The 15,925-nt window shown below is 38.6% G+C and overlaps 1 protein-coding gene across 1 annotated transcript; it reads left to right on the top strand.

Annotated features, from left to right (window-relative positions):
• Positions 1-13,295: 13,295 nt before the first annotated feature.
• LOC147610848 (small ribosomal subunit protein eS25y-like) lies at positions 13,296-14,466 on the top strand. Its single transcript, XM_086785473.1, has 4 exons — positions 13,296-13,414; positions 13,492-13,572; positions 13,914-14,048; positions 14,154-14,466. Exons 1-4 carry the CDS (start codon positions 13,412-13,414, stop codon positions 14,265-14,267), a joined length of 333 nt encoding a protein of 110 aa, XP_086641599.1. The 5' UTR covers positions 13,296-13,411; the 3' UTR covers positions 14,268-14,466.
• The last annotated feature ends 1,459 nt before the right edge of the window (positions 14,467-15,925 follow it).

Raw genomic sequence — 15,925 nt, 5'->3', positions numbered from 1 at the left:
AGAGGGTTTGCCACCCGAACAAGCTTTGCCTCATCGCATTGATGTCGTTCCGGGCACCAAACCAATTAGTAAGCCGTCGTACAGGCTTAGTGCTACTGAAGCAGCTGAGGTGGAACGTCAGCTTGCTGATTACCTTAGTAAGGGCTCTATTCGCCATAGTGCTTCACCATGGGCATCGGCCATTCTTTTGGTGAAGAAAAAGGATGGATCCATGCGCATGTGTGTGGATTATCGCTCCTTGAATGCGGTAACCATTAAGAACAAATACCCGCTACCTAAGATAGATGAGTTGTTTGATCAACTTAAAGGTGCGAAGTATTTTTCTAAAATTGATTTACGTTCAGGATATCATCAAGTGCGTATTAACGCTGATGATATAACCAAGACTGCGTTCCGGACTTGCTTTGGACACTATGAGTTTTTGGTTATGCCGTTTGGACTTACTAATGCCCCGGCAACGTTTATGACGCTTATGGATAGCGTACTAAGGCCGTACTTAGGCAAATTTGTCATTGTCTTTCTTGATGACATTTTGGTCTATAGTTCGACTTTAGAAGAGCATTTGGAACACTTACGAAAAGTTTTTCAGTTACTACACGAGAATGCACTTTACGCGAAAGAAAGTAAGTGCGAATTTCTCAAGGATAGCATACAATACCTGGGTCATGTAATTTCTGCAGACGGAATTGCTATGGATGCTAGTAAGGTTGATGCTATTATGCGATGGCCAACACCTCGAAGTAAGGAAGAACTTCAAATCTTCTTGGGAATGGCAGGATTTTATCGCAAATATGTGAACGGTTATGCAAAGATTGCCGCTCCCATGACTGATCAATTGAAAGGTGCAGTAATTACCTTTCAATGGCGTGAGGAGCAACAACGTAGCTTTGATAAGCTTAAAGTTGCTTTGGCTACAGCTCCCATCTTGGCAATTGTGGATCCTCAAAAACCATTTATGATTGATGAAACGGATGCCAGTGCTAAGGCAGTGGGTGCGGTTCTCATTCAAGATGGTCATCCTGTTGCCTATGAGAGCAAGAAGCTCAATCGTGCTCAACAAAACTACTCAGCTTACGTTCGTGAGCTCTTTGCCATCATATATGCCTTACGAAAATGGCGACATTACTTATATGGTGCGCAATTTGAGCTTGTTTTTTATCACGAAAGCATAAAGTGGTTTATGAACCAAACAGATTTGCAGGGTCGAAAGGCCAGATGGGCTGAGATCCTTCAGGAGTATGATTGCAAGCTACGCTATCACAAAGGACGTTACAATATTGTAGCTGATGCTTTGAGTCGTATGCCAAAGATTAATTCGCTACTATTCACAGAGTTGAAAAGCGAATTGTTAGAATATTTACGAGGCAAATGCAAGCAGGATTCAACATACTCAAAGGTGTGGAATCATGTTCAAATGAGGGGTCCCTCTCACTCAAACGGTAGTGTTCCCAGTTCTTCCACACATGGTTCTTCTTTATCACAAGATGAACTACAGCGATGGAAAAACTTCTCCATCGATGATGGATACTTACTCCACAAGGGGAGAGTTTGTGTTCCATTGGACTTAGACACTAGGCGCCAAATTCTTTTTGAGTGTCATGATAGTCCAAGTGCAGGTCATGCGGGCATTCGCAAAACGTATGCTCTCGTAAGAAAGCATTTCTATTGGCCTGGACTTCACAAGGATGTTACTGACTATGTTCTACAGTGTCAGAAGTGTCAAGTGAACAAAGCAGAACGTCTTAAAGCTGGCGGGTTACTGCATCCATTAGAGATTCCCGACGAAAAGTGGGAAAGTATCTCTATGGATTTTATAACGGGCTTCCCACAACGAATCGTGGACATGATGCTATTTGGGTAATCGTGGATCGATTAACCAAGCTTTGTCAGTTTGTGCCTACTAAGAAAATAGTTACAACTCCAGAATTGGGATGCCTTTTCGTGGAGAATGTTTACCGACTTTATGGCTTACCGTCCAATATTGTCAGTGATCGCGATCGCAAGTTTAACAGCCATTTTTGGCGAGCAGTATTCAGTAAGCTGGGTACTATGTTGAACCTTAGTACAGCTGATCATCCGCAGACAGATGGTCAGACTGAACGGGTTAATCAAGTGCTGGAAGATATGCTTAGGGCATATGTCAGCAAAAAAACAATCTGATTGGGAGTCTTATTTGCCTATTCTTGAGTTTGCTTACAATAGTGCAAAGCATGTCTCGACAGGCTTTAGCCCTTTCATGTTAATGTATGGTTTTCAGCCACGTTCACCAATGTCGGTGGGACTGGCGAATGAGAAAATCAGTCAGGTTAAGGATTTTATCCAAGACCATATGGATATGTTGCGCCTTGCACGATTAAATGTTCGTCAAGTGCAAGATCGTTACAAGAAGTTTGCGGACCAGAAACGTAGGCCACTTCACTTTCAAGAAGGTGATTGGGTGTTTCTGAAGGTACCAGAAAACTCCACCAGTTTTAAAACAGGTCCTGTACCAAAATTGTCGCCCCGATTTTGTGGACCATTTAAGATACTCAAGAAGGTGGGCCCAGTAGTCTATAAACTTGAGTTGCTAGCACATTCCAAGGTTCATCCCATCTTTCACGTAGGCCGTTTGAGGAAACGCCTTATGGGTCATGAAAGGCCGGTGGATGATTCTTTCTTGGTAGAATATGTGGAACCCCCAATACTGCCTCATGAACCAGAAAGAGTATTGGATTACCACATGTTACGTACTCGCCACCAAGTTCGGAAACAAGCTCTTATTAAGTGGAAGGACCGTCCAGAGGAAGGCTCCACTTGGGAAAACATTAGTGTGATGAGGAAACGTTTCCCCACTTTTGTTTTCGAGGATGAAAACTCTTTTCAAAGGAGGGAGTAATGTCAGGACTATGGTCCTACGGAAGTCGAACCCAGCATAAGTTAATAGCTTTCGGAGTCTCGAGAGTATTATTAGTGCTAGCGGGGTTCAGGGGTTAATGGGCGTTAGGGTTTGGTCGATGTGTGTACATATCTAAGTTAGCACGGCTCTTAAGTAAGATGGGCGGCCGGGCTAGGAGGTGTGGACACAGGCCAGGGTTTAGGTATAAAACCCAACGAGAAACCCTAACTCGTCATTATATGGTTGGGAGGTGAACCGACTTCCACCCTCTCTTCTTCTCCACGCCTAGGCTATGGCGGCTTGAGGAAGACGCAGCCGTAGAGCGGAGGCGTCATAGTTACCCTTTGAAACCATAGTTTCTAAGTCAATAATAAAAACACCATCTACCAACGTGCCACCCGTGTTGAAAAACTTCTCACCATTATAGGATCTTCCCACTTCCAATGAGATAGGTGCCACACTAGCTCAAGGGAACAACCACCATTGCCACAAATAGATGAGGGCAAAAAGAATGAAAAGACCACATCAGCACATCCCGAGGCTGCTCAAGAGGAACAAGAAGTGGACAAACGCAAGAGGACCGAGGAAAGCCCTAGCCTAAGTGAGCAAAGGAGATTGGACTTCGAAGGCACTCCAGGCACAAGCTCCTTCCTAGATCGTTTACATATACCAAAGGATGTAGATACATTTCTCGAAGAAACCATGGAAGGTCTTGACAGTTTGCTCCAACTCCAATTTCATGAAGCACATGGCACGACCTCTTCGAGCTCCTCAATTTGATCAAAGGAACAAAGAGTGTTGTGATGTCACCTTCTCACAACTCATCTACTGCATGATAGTCATGAAGAATTGTGGTAGCAAGTTAGAGACAAAATAGAATAGCTGCAATCTCTTCAAGATCAATTAGCTATCGCTGATGCCACACATAAGGAGGTAATTATTAAGGGTTTAAAGGTAGCCAAAGAACAAGAAGCAAGGGGCTATGCATTCCTAATGATGAGGGAACCAAGGGACAAATTCTGAATGAAGCCCATGACAGCCTTATTTGCAGGACATCTAGGTTCCATCAAAGCCTACATGTCTGTGAAGAAAAGCTTCTTTTGGCCTGGTCTAAAAAAGGATGTGCTTAATCATGTACGTCAATGTCTGACCTGTTAGAAAGTCAAGGCCAAGAGAGTAAAAATGCCTGGAAAGTTACATCCTTTAGACATCCCCTAGATGAAGTGGGAATGTATCAGTATGGATTTTATTAGTGAATTATCTTCAGTGCAATCAGGTTACAACTCCATCTTTGTGGTAGTTGATAGATTAACCAAAGTTGCCCATCTGATTCCAGTAAAAGAAACCTACACTGTAGTGGATGTGGCCAGAGTGTTTTTCAAGGAAATCTTCAGATTGCATGGCCTACCCAAAAGAATAGTAAGTGATCGAGACCCTAAATTCACGTCAAGATTCTGGACTGCATTTTTTGAAGTAGTAGGAACTTTCTTGGATCTCAACACAGCCTACCACCCTGAGACCGATGGTCAAACAAAAAGGGTAAACCAAGTAATCGAAGATATACTCCGGACATGCTGTGGCACGGAATCCAAGAAGTGGCTAAGCTATCTGCACCTAGTCGAGTTGGCCTACAATGCTTCTTATCACAGAAGTATTGAGATGAGCCCTTTCAAAGCTTTGTATGGAGGACAAGATTGCTTAACTCCATTAACTTGGTCCGACCCATTGATTAGGGTCGAGATGTCCAGACAGATGCTTGATGACATGGAGCAGTAGATGCAGGCAATTTGTAAAGATATAAAAGCTGCCCAGGATAGAAGCAGTATGCAGATAAGAAGAGGACAGACAGAGAATTCGAAGAAGCAGATATGGTCTTCAGTCAAGTACGCCCCAAAATAAGTTCTCTATCTCTTGAGAAGTACAAGAAGTTATCTCCTAGATATTGTGGGCCATATCTGATCACAAAGAAAGTAGGTGACAGCCTACGAGCTTCTTCTGCCTCCTCATCTTAAAGTACATAATGTATTTCATGTCAGCCTTCTTAAAAAGTATATACCAAGCCCGAATCATGTGCTTGATGATGAAATCTTAACTTCTTCAACCCAAGGGCAGATGGAACTCCAACCTGAAGAAATCCTTAATGTTCGTGAAAAGGTTCTCAGGAATAGAATTCTGAGAGAATTATTGGTTAAATGAAAGTTCTATCCTTTTGAAGATGCCACCTGGGAGAAGGCAGCTGAATTGTTGCGAGATTACCCCCAGTTTGCGAGATGAGAACAACTCGCGTTTTTCAACAAGTGGGAGAGAATGTAAGATTCCTCCCCAGCCTCTCAAGATGTCCAGCATCTTCCCCCTGTAATCAAATCCCTCTTCAAAAATATAAAAGATCTTGTTTCTACCTATTTTGACTTAGAGAGAGAATATTCAGATTTTGAATATTTTTGGATAGAAAAATAAGCAAAAATAAAATAAGTTCCCCCGAAACAGAAGTTCAAAAAGATTTTCAAAAGGTGCATTAGAAATCAAGTATAATCTGTTCAAGAGGCCTTATCCTAGGGGTCCAGATTTTTGAAAAATTTCAAATTAAGGTTTTGAAGGGTCAATCAAATTCATTCAAATGTATGAAGAAGATAAATAGAAGAAATAAAGAAAATCCCCCCAAAAATGAGTAAATACTCACATAAGATGAAGAGTGGACTAAGGACCAAAGGAAAAGCTAAGAAAATGGATTTTTGACACCTCACAATGGGGATTCCCCCCCTCATGAATGAGGTGCCTACTTCACATGTGTAATGGAGTTTTAAATCTTCAAAAATTAAGATATTTCATCTCTCCTCTCTCCTAATTCAAGTCTAGTTCCAAAAAGTAAGCTAAACTGACCTAAAAATGGTCAAAAATTAACCAAACTGAATTGGAAAATTCTAGAATCAGTTTGCTTGGTTAGGAGCTCACTTTTTCCTATAAATATAAGCCTCCCCCTTTGTTGAAAAATAATAATGTTTATGCACTGTTACTCTACTCCTCCCAAGAGCCAAGAACTGTGAATTTCTTAATAATTCACTAGTTTTTTGACCTTTCCCTCTTCTAAAGATTGGTGGTCACTCTTGTTACAAACAAGAGTAGAACCCTCAAACCATCAAGCCAAAGGAAAGCTCCTAAGAATTTATGTAAGTTAGAAATCTTATATTTTTCTTTATTCTTTTTATGCTTTCTAATTTTTGTGCTGTTTGAAGTGATAAATGGATGCTATGCCTTGTGGAAAGGCTTTCCCCCTCTCTCATTCTTAAAATCAGCCCTTCTTTATCCTAGTTAAGTGAACTAATAGTTGGAATTAAACTTTCATATTATTTCTCATTTAAAAGTGAAAATTGTTTAGTTAAGAATGCTTAAAAACCAATTGAGGTTAATTGTTAAGTAAAATAAAGTAGAAAAATTTGAAAAATGGTCAGCCATACAAAGGAGGTTATGGTAAAAAAATTTTAAAAAAATTAGAAATAAGTATTATCTTTTATTTTTCTAAAAGAGTAATCCCTATCGTTTCTATATTCTAAAAGTGTCATTTTCATGCATAGAAGATGCATATTGATTCTTTTTATAATGCATAAAAGAATTTTTTTTAATAATGAAAGTGTTACTTTCATCAAAATGGATTTTTATGCATAAAAGAATAATTTTTTAAATGAAAGTGTTACTTTCATCAAAATGGATTTTTATGCATAAAAGAATAAATTTTTTTAATTATGAAAGTGTTACTTTCATCAAAATGGATTTTTATGCATAAAAGAAATTTTTTTATTGTAAAAGTGTTACTTTTATCATTATTGATTTTTATGCATAAAAGCATGCATGAAAGAATAATTTTTATTATTATGAAAGTGTTACTTTCATCAAAATGGATTTTTATGCATAAAAGAATTTTTTTTAATTATAAAAGTGTTACTTTTATCATTATTGATTTTTATGCATAAAAGTATGCATGAAAGAATAAATCTTTTAATTATAAAAGTGTTACTTTCATCATTATTGATTTTTATGCATAAAGGGATGCATAAAAGATTTTTTTTTAATTATAAAAGTGTTACTTTTATCATTATTGATTTTTATGCATAAAAATATGTATGAAAAATTTTTTTAATTATAAAAGCGTTACTTTCATCATTATTGATTTTTATGCATAAAGGGATGCATAAAAGAATTAATTTTATTATAAAAGTGTTACTTTTATCATTATTGATTTTTACGCATAAAAGTGTGCATGAAAGAATAATTTTTTATTATAAAAGTGTTACTTTCATCATTATTGATTTTTATGCATAAAAGAAAATTTTTAATTATAAAAGTGTTACTTTTATCATTATTGATTTTTATGCATAAAAGTATGCATGAAAGAATAATTTTTTAATTATAAAAGCTTTACTTTCATCATTATTGATTTTTATGCATAAAGGGATGCATAAAAGAATTTTTATTATTATAAAAGTGTTACTTTTATCATTATTGATTTTTATGCATAAAAGTATGCATGAAAGAATATTTTTTTATTATAAAAGTGTTACTTTCATTATTGTTTTTTATGCAAAAAATAATGCATAAAAGAAATATTTTTATTGTAAAAGTGTTACTTTCACTAATATCAATTTTTATACATAAAAGGATGCATAAAAGAATTTTATTTTTATATCAAAATATGAGTTCTCTTTAATCCTATGCCTAATTCCCCTGAAAATTGATAAATGATTAAGTAAATACTCAGTGAAAGAAAATCCTACCGTTTCATATTCTCTAAGATGACAATGAGAAAATTCAGTGAAACTATTGAAATCGGAATTTTAGATAAATGATTCCTCATAGGAATTCGTGTGATTAGTTTTAAATTCAGTAAAGTAGTAATTGAAATATTTCCCTTTGACAAAGATAGTTCAAGAAAAACCTTTCCAAACTCAAAACCTGAATCAGACTATAACCAAGACATAACTCCTTCATCATTTTCAAGAAATGACGATGTGACTAGTCCCATAATCTACACTCAAATCACCCACCGATTCTGAAACTAAGTTGAGACCTTTGATTTTGATCTGAGGATTAAGAATTCAGAATTCAAGGAATTCTGCTTGGAAATCCAGACTGTGATCTAGAAGTCTTAGGATACGGAATTAAGATATACTCATTGTATTCAAAAGAAAATCAAAAGTGAAAACTTGCATAGAAACCCTGTTTTCTTAAAGGACTATCTTATGCCAGAATGCTGGAGGGAGCATTTGGTATATGTGTATCTAAGGGAAGTTCGGTTGCAAACAGCTGGCGAGAAGAGTTCAAAGGACAGCTCAGATGGCAAAGCCTGCCCAGGTCTTGTTGACCAGCCTCGGTATGGTTAAAAATGGTGCGCTTCTGGTACGATGGACGAGGGCTGACGAAGCGGTCCCTGAGTGAAGTTCCAAGACACCTAAGGAGGATCCTGGAGAGTTCTGACCAGGTGATGCACGGGCTCGCGGTGCCGAGGACACCCATGCGTATGTCGAGGAAGATATTGTATGATGGACCAATGTTTATTGTAATCTATTAGTGGATCTTGTTGTTGACCCGCTGGTCTCAACGGAGAGTCCATAATGATCCTGTTTTGTGAGAAACAAAGACTCAATATAAATTTTGAGTTATGACATGTGTAACCAGTAATTGTTTATCAATGGATTGTTTTATAAGTTAAAGTTTAAAGAGGAGTGTGTGCGTATCTGTATTCTAAAGCAAAAGTTAAGAAAGGCATTCAATTATGGGTGGGTGAGTACTTGTCTGGTTCTACTATTCCAGTGGTTGGGCGGTGGCTAACCCATGGGCCGGATGGGGTTAGGCTGGAATCAGTAGAGTTTTAAAACAATAAAATTGATTAATAGGAATACGCTTAGAACTCGAGTAGTTAATTAGAATCCTGAAGACTTCTCTAAAGAATAAATCAACGCGGCTGTGCCTAATTCAATCAGGAAAAATGCGTTGATTCATTCAAGTTAAGTCTGTAATACTTTCCTTCCTATCTGGTTTATTTAGATAAAGATTAGTTCAGTATTTTGACCTTGTTAGAACAATTTGTTAAGAAAATAAAAATGGTGGAATCGTCCCCGCTTTCTGGGCATGGGAAATTTTCCCGGTTTCGGTTTTCGGAATGGCCACCAGCCTAGTCTCGTGCCCGAACATTCGAGGGCGAGGCCCCGAGTGTGAGAAACCTTGCCCCGCATAAGAGGAAGCTACTTTCGCTGTTACCATCCGTGCGCAGAGGGGGCAGTGGGATCTCACAATGTGTGAGTGAAGTGAGGTGAGAGGAGGGACGAGGACCCGTAGTGCAATGCGATGGTATGACAATACTCGCGGGAGACACGGTGGAATTGCTTCTGAAGGAGTTGTAGAGCTTGGAGACCTCAAGGGTTATAAGCTCGGCCATTGGAAAGATTCTCACCGCCGACAGTTGCGGTTCACCAAGTAATCTTTTTTTGGATGGGATGTGTTTCAAGGAGGGTTAGGGTGAGCTATAACAGTTATACATTAGACTTTATATTGGTGCTAAACGCAAATTGGATGAGTGATGTTCATGTCATAACCATCTCGAAGTATAGAGATTGAGTTTTTTTGTTTATTTGTTGGAGGCATACCTAAACCATATATCATAGCATATGTATATACAAACCGGTTAAACAAGAAAGGAATTCTCAATTCTTGCTTTGTAGTAAACCGTTGTTTGTGGTTGAAAATGATTTATGGATTGTTTTCTATAGCCAATAATGATTTACCATTGGTTTGTCTATTGTTTGACTTAGTAGAGGTGTTCGGTGAGCACACACTTGAAGAGGTGTGTCTAGACGGTGCTACTAACATTTAGATGTCAGCATGTTAGACCAAAGACATGTCCGTAGAGGCATAGTTGGCTATTGAGTTACATGGTTGTAGTGTCAAGCACCTAGTGTGGCTGCTAGAGTAGACATGTGGATAGGCATATCTTTACTCATGCGCTTGGGGGTTGTATGACTCTCATTGCTTGCATGTTACTCTTAATTTTTCAGTAATATGTAGACACTATAGATCACATAGACTCTTCGTTGCAAGATGTGTACACTAATCTTGGAAGAACACAATAACGTTTTGAGAAGGGAAAGTGTAACTATCCCTAGACTGTGTAATGTCAATTGAATTTTATCACCTTATAGAATACTTTACTACTAAAGACTGTAATAGTTGTGCAAACTTGTTGCATTGAACTCCATGTGGTTTCTAACCACAAGAGAGAAATATCTTTGATGTCATAGAATGTGCAAAGAAATCCATTTAATGTTAGAGGACATTCATTATGAAGCTTTTGAGGATTTGAGAACTTCTCGGGTATACAAAGGCATGATGTTATTCGATGCCTTAGTAGTGGTTTGTGTTTCATTGACATATTTCATAGTTTGCGAGTGGCAATTATGGTTTAGTGTTTTCGAATGAAACACTAGCGTTATATGTTTCCTTGGTTGTAGTACTTAAGGAAAATACATGATATGTGTCCCATTTTCCTTGTCATAGTACTTAGGAAAGTTACATGCATAGATGATCATATGATCTGTACACGTACACTTGTTTATAGCTTTCTTGACTATTTTTGTGGATAAAAACTCTTCTTGAAGGGAAGAATAGGTTGACTAAGATGGCCAAGTTTATTACAAGTTAAAAGGATGTGAAAACATCCGATCTTGCTAGGCTCTATATCGAACATCTCTACAAATTATATGGCTTGCCCACAAATATAATGTCCGAGAGAGATAGGAAGTTTGATAGTCCTTTTGAAGGGAAATCTTCAAAAAGTTGGAAACTACTCTAAGTATGAGTAAGGTCGACCATTCTCATAGCTTAATGGTCAAGCAAAGAGAGTCTACCAATTGCTAGAGGATATGCTTTGCATATGTTAGCAAATAGGCAACCCATTGGAAGGAGTTCCTACCATATTTGGACTTTGCTTAGAATAATTTGAAATATTTAGCTGAATTTAGGCCATTTATTTAGCAGCTGAATTTTGATATATGGATTCCAATATAGATTTCCTATAGCTAGATGGTAGCGTAGCCTACAAACTTAACTTGTAGGAAACATAGCATATAATACGCTTACGGCTCGACCACTTGCAGAGTCCGGACCTCAGAGCATGGCTAGTAGGAGCTAATGGGATCCAAAGGTGAGATGCCTAGCGATCAAAGTGCTACAACCGCCGTAGAGTGGGATGATCGAGTGATTGAGTGGTTGGATGACCGGCTAGTGTGTACGGGCAAGCCAACACATAACTAGGTGAGTGTGTGTGGACATACACACGTTATCTGTATGGTTGGGTGGTGAATCTGAGCCAAGTCTTCTTTCCCTCCTCTCTCCCATGGCTATGGTGAGGCTCCGACATAACAGACCCAAACTCACTAAGGTAAAAAAAACAAATTACATTCCTGTTCACAATTTTTAATAATAATAAGGGTTTTTAATGTGATTAATAAGTTAATACGATTAGGTCCGGACGTGAAAAGATACTACATTCAAGCTTTATAAGGTTTATGTAATCTTTGGCTTTGTCTTCTCTTTGTCTCTCTATGCCTAAAGGGAGGCAAACAATAGATGGTCCTTCGTATGGTTCTCTCTTACAAAAGGTAGTGGAAGAAGAAGCTAATTGAAGAGGAAAACCTACAAGCAAACCTATTCAAACAAGCATTCATCTAGCATGTAAGAATCCAATAGCATGGAAGCAAGCAAGAAGAGGAAAGAAGGGGAGCTCACAAGTAAACTATTGCAAGAGAATGATTGTCCATTGCTTCTTATAAAAAAATGGCTTATATATAAATGGCTAATTTTCACACTTTGCCCACCAAACTAAAAAATGCTTTGGTTTTTATTACTGATGATATCCTAAAATAGAACTGAGACTGAGCCAATCAGGTGTCAAAAAAGAACAAGACCTAACCCATATTTACACAAATTATGACACATATTAGGTCAGCATACAAAAATTGGGCCTCTCAAGTTCTCCTTCCAAGTGTGCAAAAAAACATAAATGGGGAATGTGTGGTGACCCAAACTCACTAAGCTATAAAAAACAAATTACATTCACAATCATTGATAACAAGGGTTTTAAATGTGATTGATAAGTTAACATTAACTTGGGTTTGATAATAATTGGATATGACAAGATACTACATTCTAGCTTTACAAGGTTTATGTAATCTTTGACTTCAGCTTTAAAAGGTTTATGTAATCTTCTCTTTGGCTTTCTATGCCTAGTTGGAGGCTACAAGAGATGGTCCTTGTTGATGATGGTTCTCTCTTACAAAAGGCAATGTAAGAAGAAGCTAATCGAAGAGGAAAACCTACAATCAAACCTATTCAAACAAGAGATGGTCCTTCATGATGGTTCTCTCTTTCAAAAGGCAGTGTAAGAAGAAGCTAATCAAAGAGGAAAACCTACAATCAAACCTATTCAAACAAGCATTCATCTAGAATGTCAGAATCCAATAGCATGCAAGCAAGCAAGAAGAGAGAAGAAGGGGAGCTTACAAGTAAACTATTGCAAGGGAATGATTGTCCATTGCTTCTTATGAAAAAATGACATATATAAATGACTAATTTTCACACTGGACCCTCCAAACTTAAAAATGGTTTGGCCTCTATTACTGACGGTACTATAAAACAGAACAGAGAATTGGGCCAGTCAGGTCCCAAAAATAAAATGAGGCTTAACCTATAGTTTACACAAATTACGATACATACTAGGTCACCATACAAAAACTGGGCCTCTCAAGTTCTCCTTCCAAACGTGTGAAAAAATGTAAATGGGGAACGTGTGGTTAGCTATGGAATTTGACCCAAACTCACAAAGGTATAAAAAACAAATTACATCCTCGTTTACAATAATTGATAATGACAAGGGTTTTGAATGTGATTAATAATCAAACAAGCATTCATTTAGTATGTAAAAATCCAATAGCATGCAAGCAAGCAAGAGGGAAGAAAGGGAGCTCACAAGTAAACTATTGCAAGGGAATGATTGCGTCTTATCTTAAAAAAATGACTTATATATAAATGTCTAATTTTTACACTAGACCCACCAAACTTAAAAATGGTCCGGCCACTATTACTGATGGCGCCCTAAAACACAACAAAGAATTGGGCCTGTCAGGTCATAAAAATAGAACGAGATCTAACCTATAGTTTACACAAATTACTAGGTCACCATACAAAAACTGGGTGTGACCAAATATGGAATCTGACCTAAACTCGTTAAGGTAAGAAAACAAATTACATCTGCATTCACAATCATTGAAAATCTCACAGAATATATTTAATGGAAATGAAAAAAACATTTTGGTGGCAATAATAATAATAATATATATATTATATTTATATTTATTAACAAGGGTTTTGAATGTGATTAATCCGACTAGGGTTTGATAAAGAAACGATACTAAGTTCCAGCTCTCCAAGGTTAATGTAACTCTTGTCTTCCCCTTCTCTTCGGCTCATAACGCTGCTCCAAGTCGAACCATGGTATGTGTGTTCTGCCCATCGCCCTGTCTTTTCCCATTGTTTTTTTGTACATCTCTGCTCATCTTGCTGTGCCACAGGCTCCCAAGAAAGAGAAGGCCTCCTCAGCTCCCGCGAAGCCTGCCAAGAGCAGCGGAGGCGGCGGCAAGCAGAAGAAGAAGGTCAGAGCTTTATGCTCTCCTGGTCTTTTAGGTTTTTTTTGTTTTGTTTTGTCTGAGTATAGGGTTTCTGAGGCTTTGCTCTGGTGAGGGCTGCATCCAGGTTTCCCTCATGTGCACCAGGTGTTCCGCCCGCACCTGCGTCTCCTAGATCCCCTCGTAGGTTTCCACTTGCATGTCTTTCGATCATTCCGTCTGGCTTTAGGGTTTGTCCGTCGATGGTTCGGTCTGCCTCTCCGGCATAGCTGTGCACTTGGGGTTGCATCTGCAGGTTCTGTGTTCTTTTCTGCCTTCGGTTTTGTCAGTGCCTTATTTGGCTGAGCCCAAACGCCTTTTTACTTCAGAAATGGAGCAAGGGTAAGCAAAAGGAGAAGGTCAACAACATGGTCCTGTTCGACCAGGGCACCTATGATAAGTTGATGTCTGAGGTTCCGAAGTACAAGCTCATCACGCCTTCAATTCTTTCAGATCGTCTTCGGGTGAGCCCTTATCTTAACAGCACATCAATTCTGATATCATATTCATCATTCGCATGCGGAATGCGAAAGTTTTTGTCCTGAGATTGGAATTGCTTGTATGGACAGATAAATGGATCTCTTGCTCGCAAGGCTATCAGGGAGTTGATGGCTCGTGGTACAATCAGACTGGTGTCTGCTCACTCAAACCAGCAAATTTACACCCGGGCAACCAACACTTAGTTTTTGAAAAGTCATGTACATTTTTTGATTGCTCATTAGAGACTCTGAAATTCTGTTTTGAAAACCAAAAGATGGCAAGCTTAAATGTCGCAGTGTTCTGTCTTGTCTTGCGCAACAATTGCCTTAGACACTGTCTGTTTTTATCATTTGAGATTCTGACCTAAAGAGTTTACAGCAGAGATGTTTTGAATTCCCCAAACATGGTTTGTTTGTCTTCTCACCTTAGGGTCTTTTAATGTTGGTATGCTGGACTGATGGACACAGCCCTTTGCTGCTACCATAGAAAAAAATATTTTAATGCACTGCAGAGCACTGGGCTTACTGAAGTGTCTGTAGGGAATGCTTTCTCTTGTCTTCTGATGACAAAGAGACAAAGTAGGGCAAGATGTTTTGACATTGTGCAGGTAATGATTGTGTTACCTCTCCTGTACACGCTGTACAAATTTTGTATTGATTATAAGGCTATTACCTTTCTAATTCTAGAGTGTATTTCTTTATCAAGGGTCTTCTAATCATAGGCATGATAATTTGTTTTCAGTAGTGTCCTCTAATCATGGAATAATGATAATTTGTCTTCAGCAGTGTCTGCTAATGTGGCGGGAGGTCTGTGCCCTATTAGTTTGTCATTCCCATACAGAGACTGCCCCTCTGGACAGGTTGTAAACATTGCTAGCTGCACGCCTGAGGACTGCCATTCCTGACCATTTTTCTGTCTTCCCCCCTGGTTTCTGGACAAGATATTGGAGTTTGTCACTTGGTTTCTCTAGATGAAGGCATTTGCCAGAACTGGAGGGGGATGATGCTCAATCGAAGTATCTAGAGGGAATTGGTAGATCATCTACTTCAATTCATTGTTGCCTCCCCTATGGATGCATCTCTTGGCATGATGAAAATAGGGTATTGAGGGTCTAGGGTTATTGGCAAAAAATGTCCTTGTATGAGGGGAAGAAATTCCTGTCGTTCACCATTTTAGTGATAAAAATGTAATGTCTTGTGTGTTTTTGTGAATGCTCTGCACTGGTGGCAAGGAAAGTATTTGTGGAGGGATGGAAGGGAAGGAAACTGTGATAGGTGCATGTGATTATCATCAGTCTAGTAACTTGATTCTTTCAATGATTCAGATTGGGATGGATGTTATGACACACCAGTGTCCACTAGTGGGTTTTTCTTTCGCTTTGGTGATTCATGTATATCATGGCTCCGTAAGAAGCAGTCTAAAGTGGCCACTTTCAGCCCTGAAGCTAAGTACAGGGCAACTTTTATAGTTACAGTTGAGTGTGTGTGGCTCAGATGTCTTATGGCTAATTTGGGTGTTGCACAGTCGTCTAGCACTACGATTTTCACCAACATCTAGAGTGCAATAGTAGTTATTTACGAGGAACCCAGTGTTTCATGCTTGCACTGAGCACATTGAGGCACATTGCCCAACTCCTTCTATGGGCCAAGAAAGCCAAGTGCTTACCAGTATAGGGTTCCAATTGAAGGACATTCAATTTTTTTTTTTTGTTCAACTCCTTTGGAGTAGACATCGTAAGGTTGTTAAATCCTACTGCCTGTCCTGTTGGGTCAATTTGATTCTTAGATGAGGTGCCACATATCTGTTACCTTAACAGGATAGGATTGATCATTCTCGGATTTTGAACCGCGTATGCAGTATG

The sequence above is a fragment of the Cibotium barometz genome, chromosome 48 (genome assembly GCF_041138505.1).
Source record: "Cibotium barometz isolate CiBa-2024 chromosome 48, ASM4113850v1, whole genome shotgun sequence".
Lineage (NCBI taxonomy): Eukaryota > Viridiplantae > Streptophyta > Polypodiopsida > Cyatheales > Cibotiaceae > Cibotium > Cibotium barometz.
The sequence above is the reverse complement of the archived record's forward strand: the minus strand, read 5'-3'. Positions and strand labels throughout refer to the sequence as shown.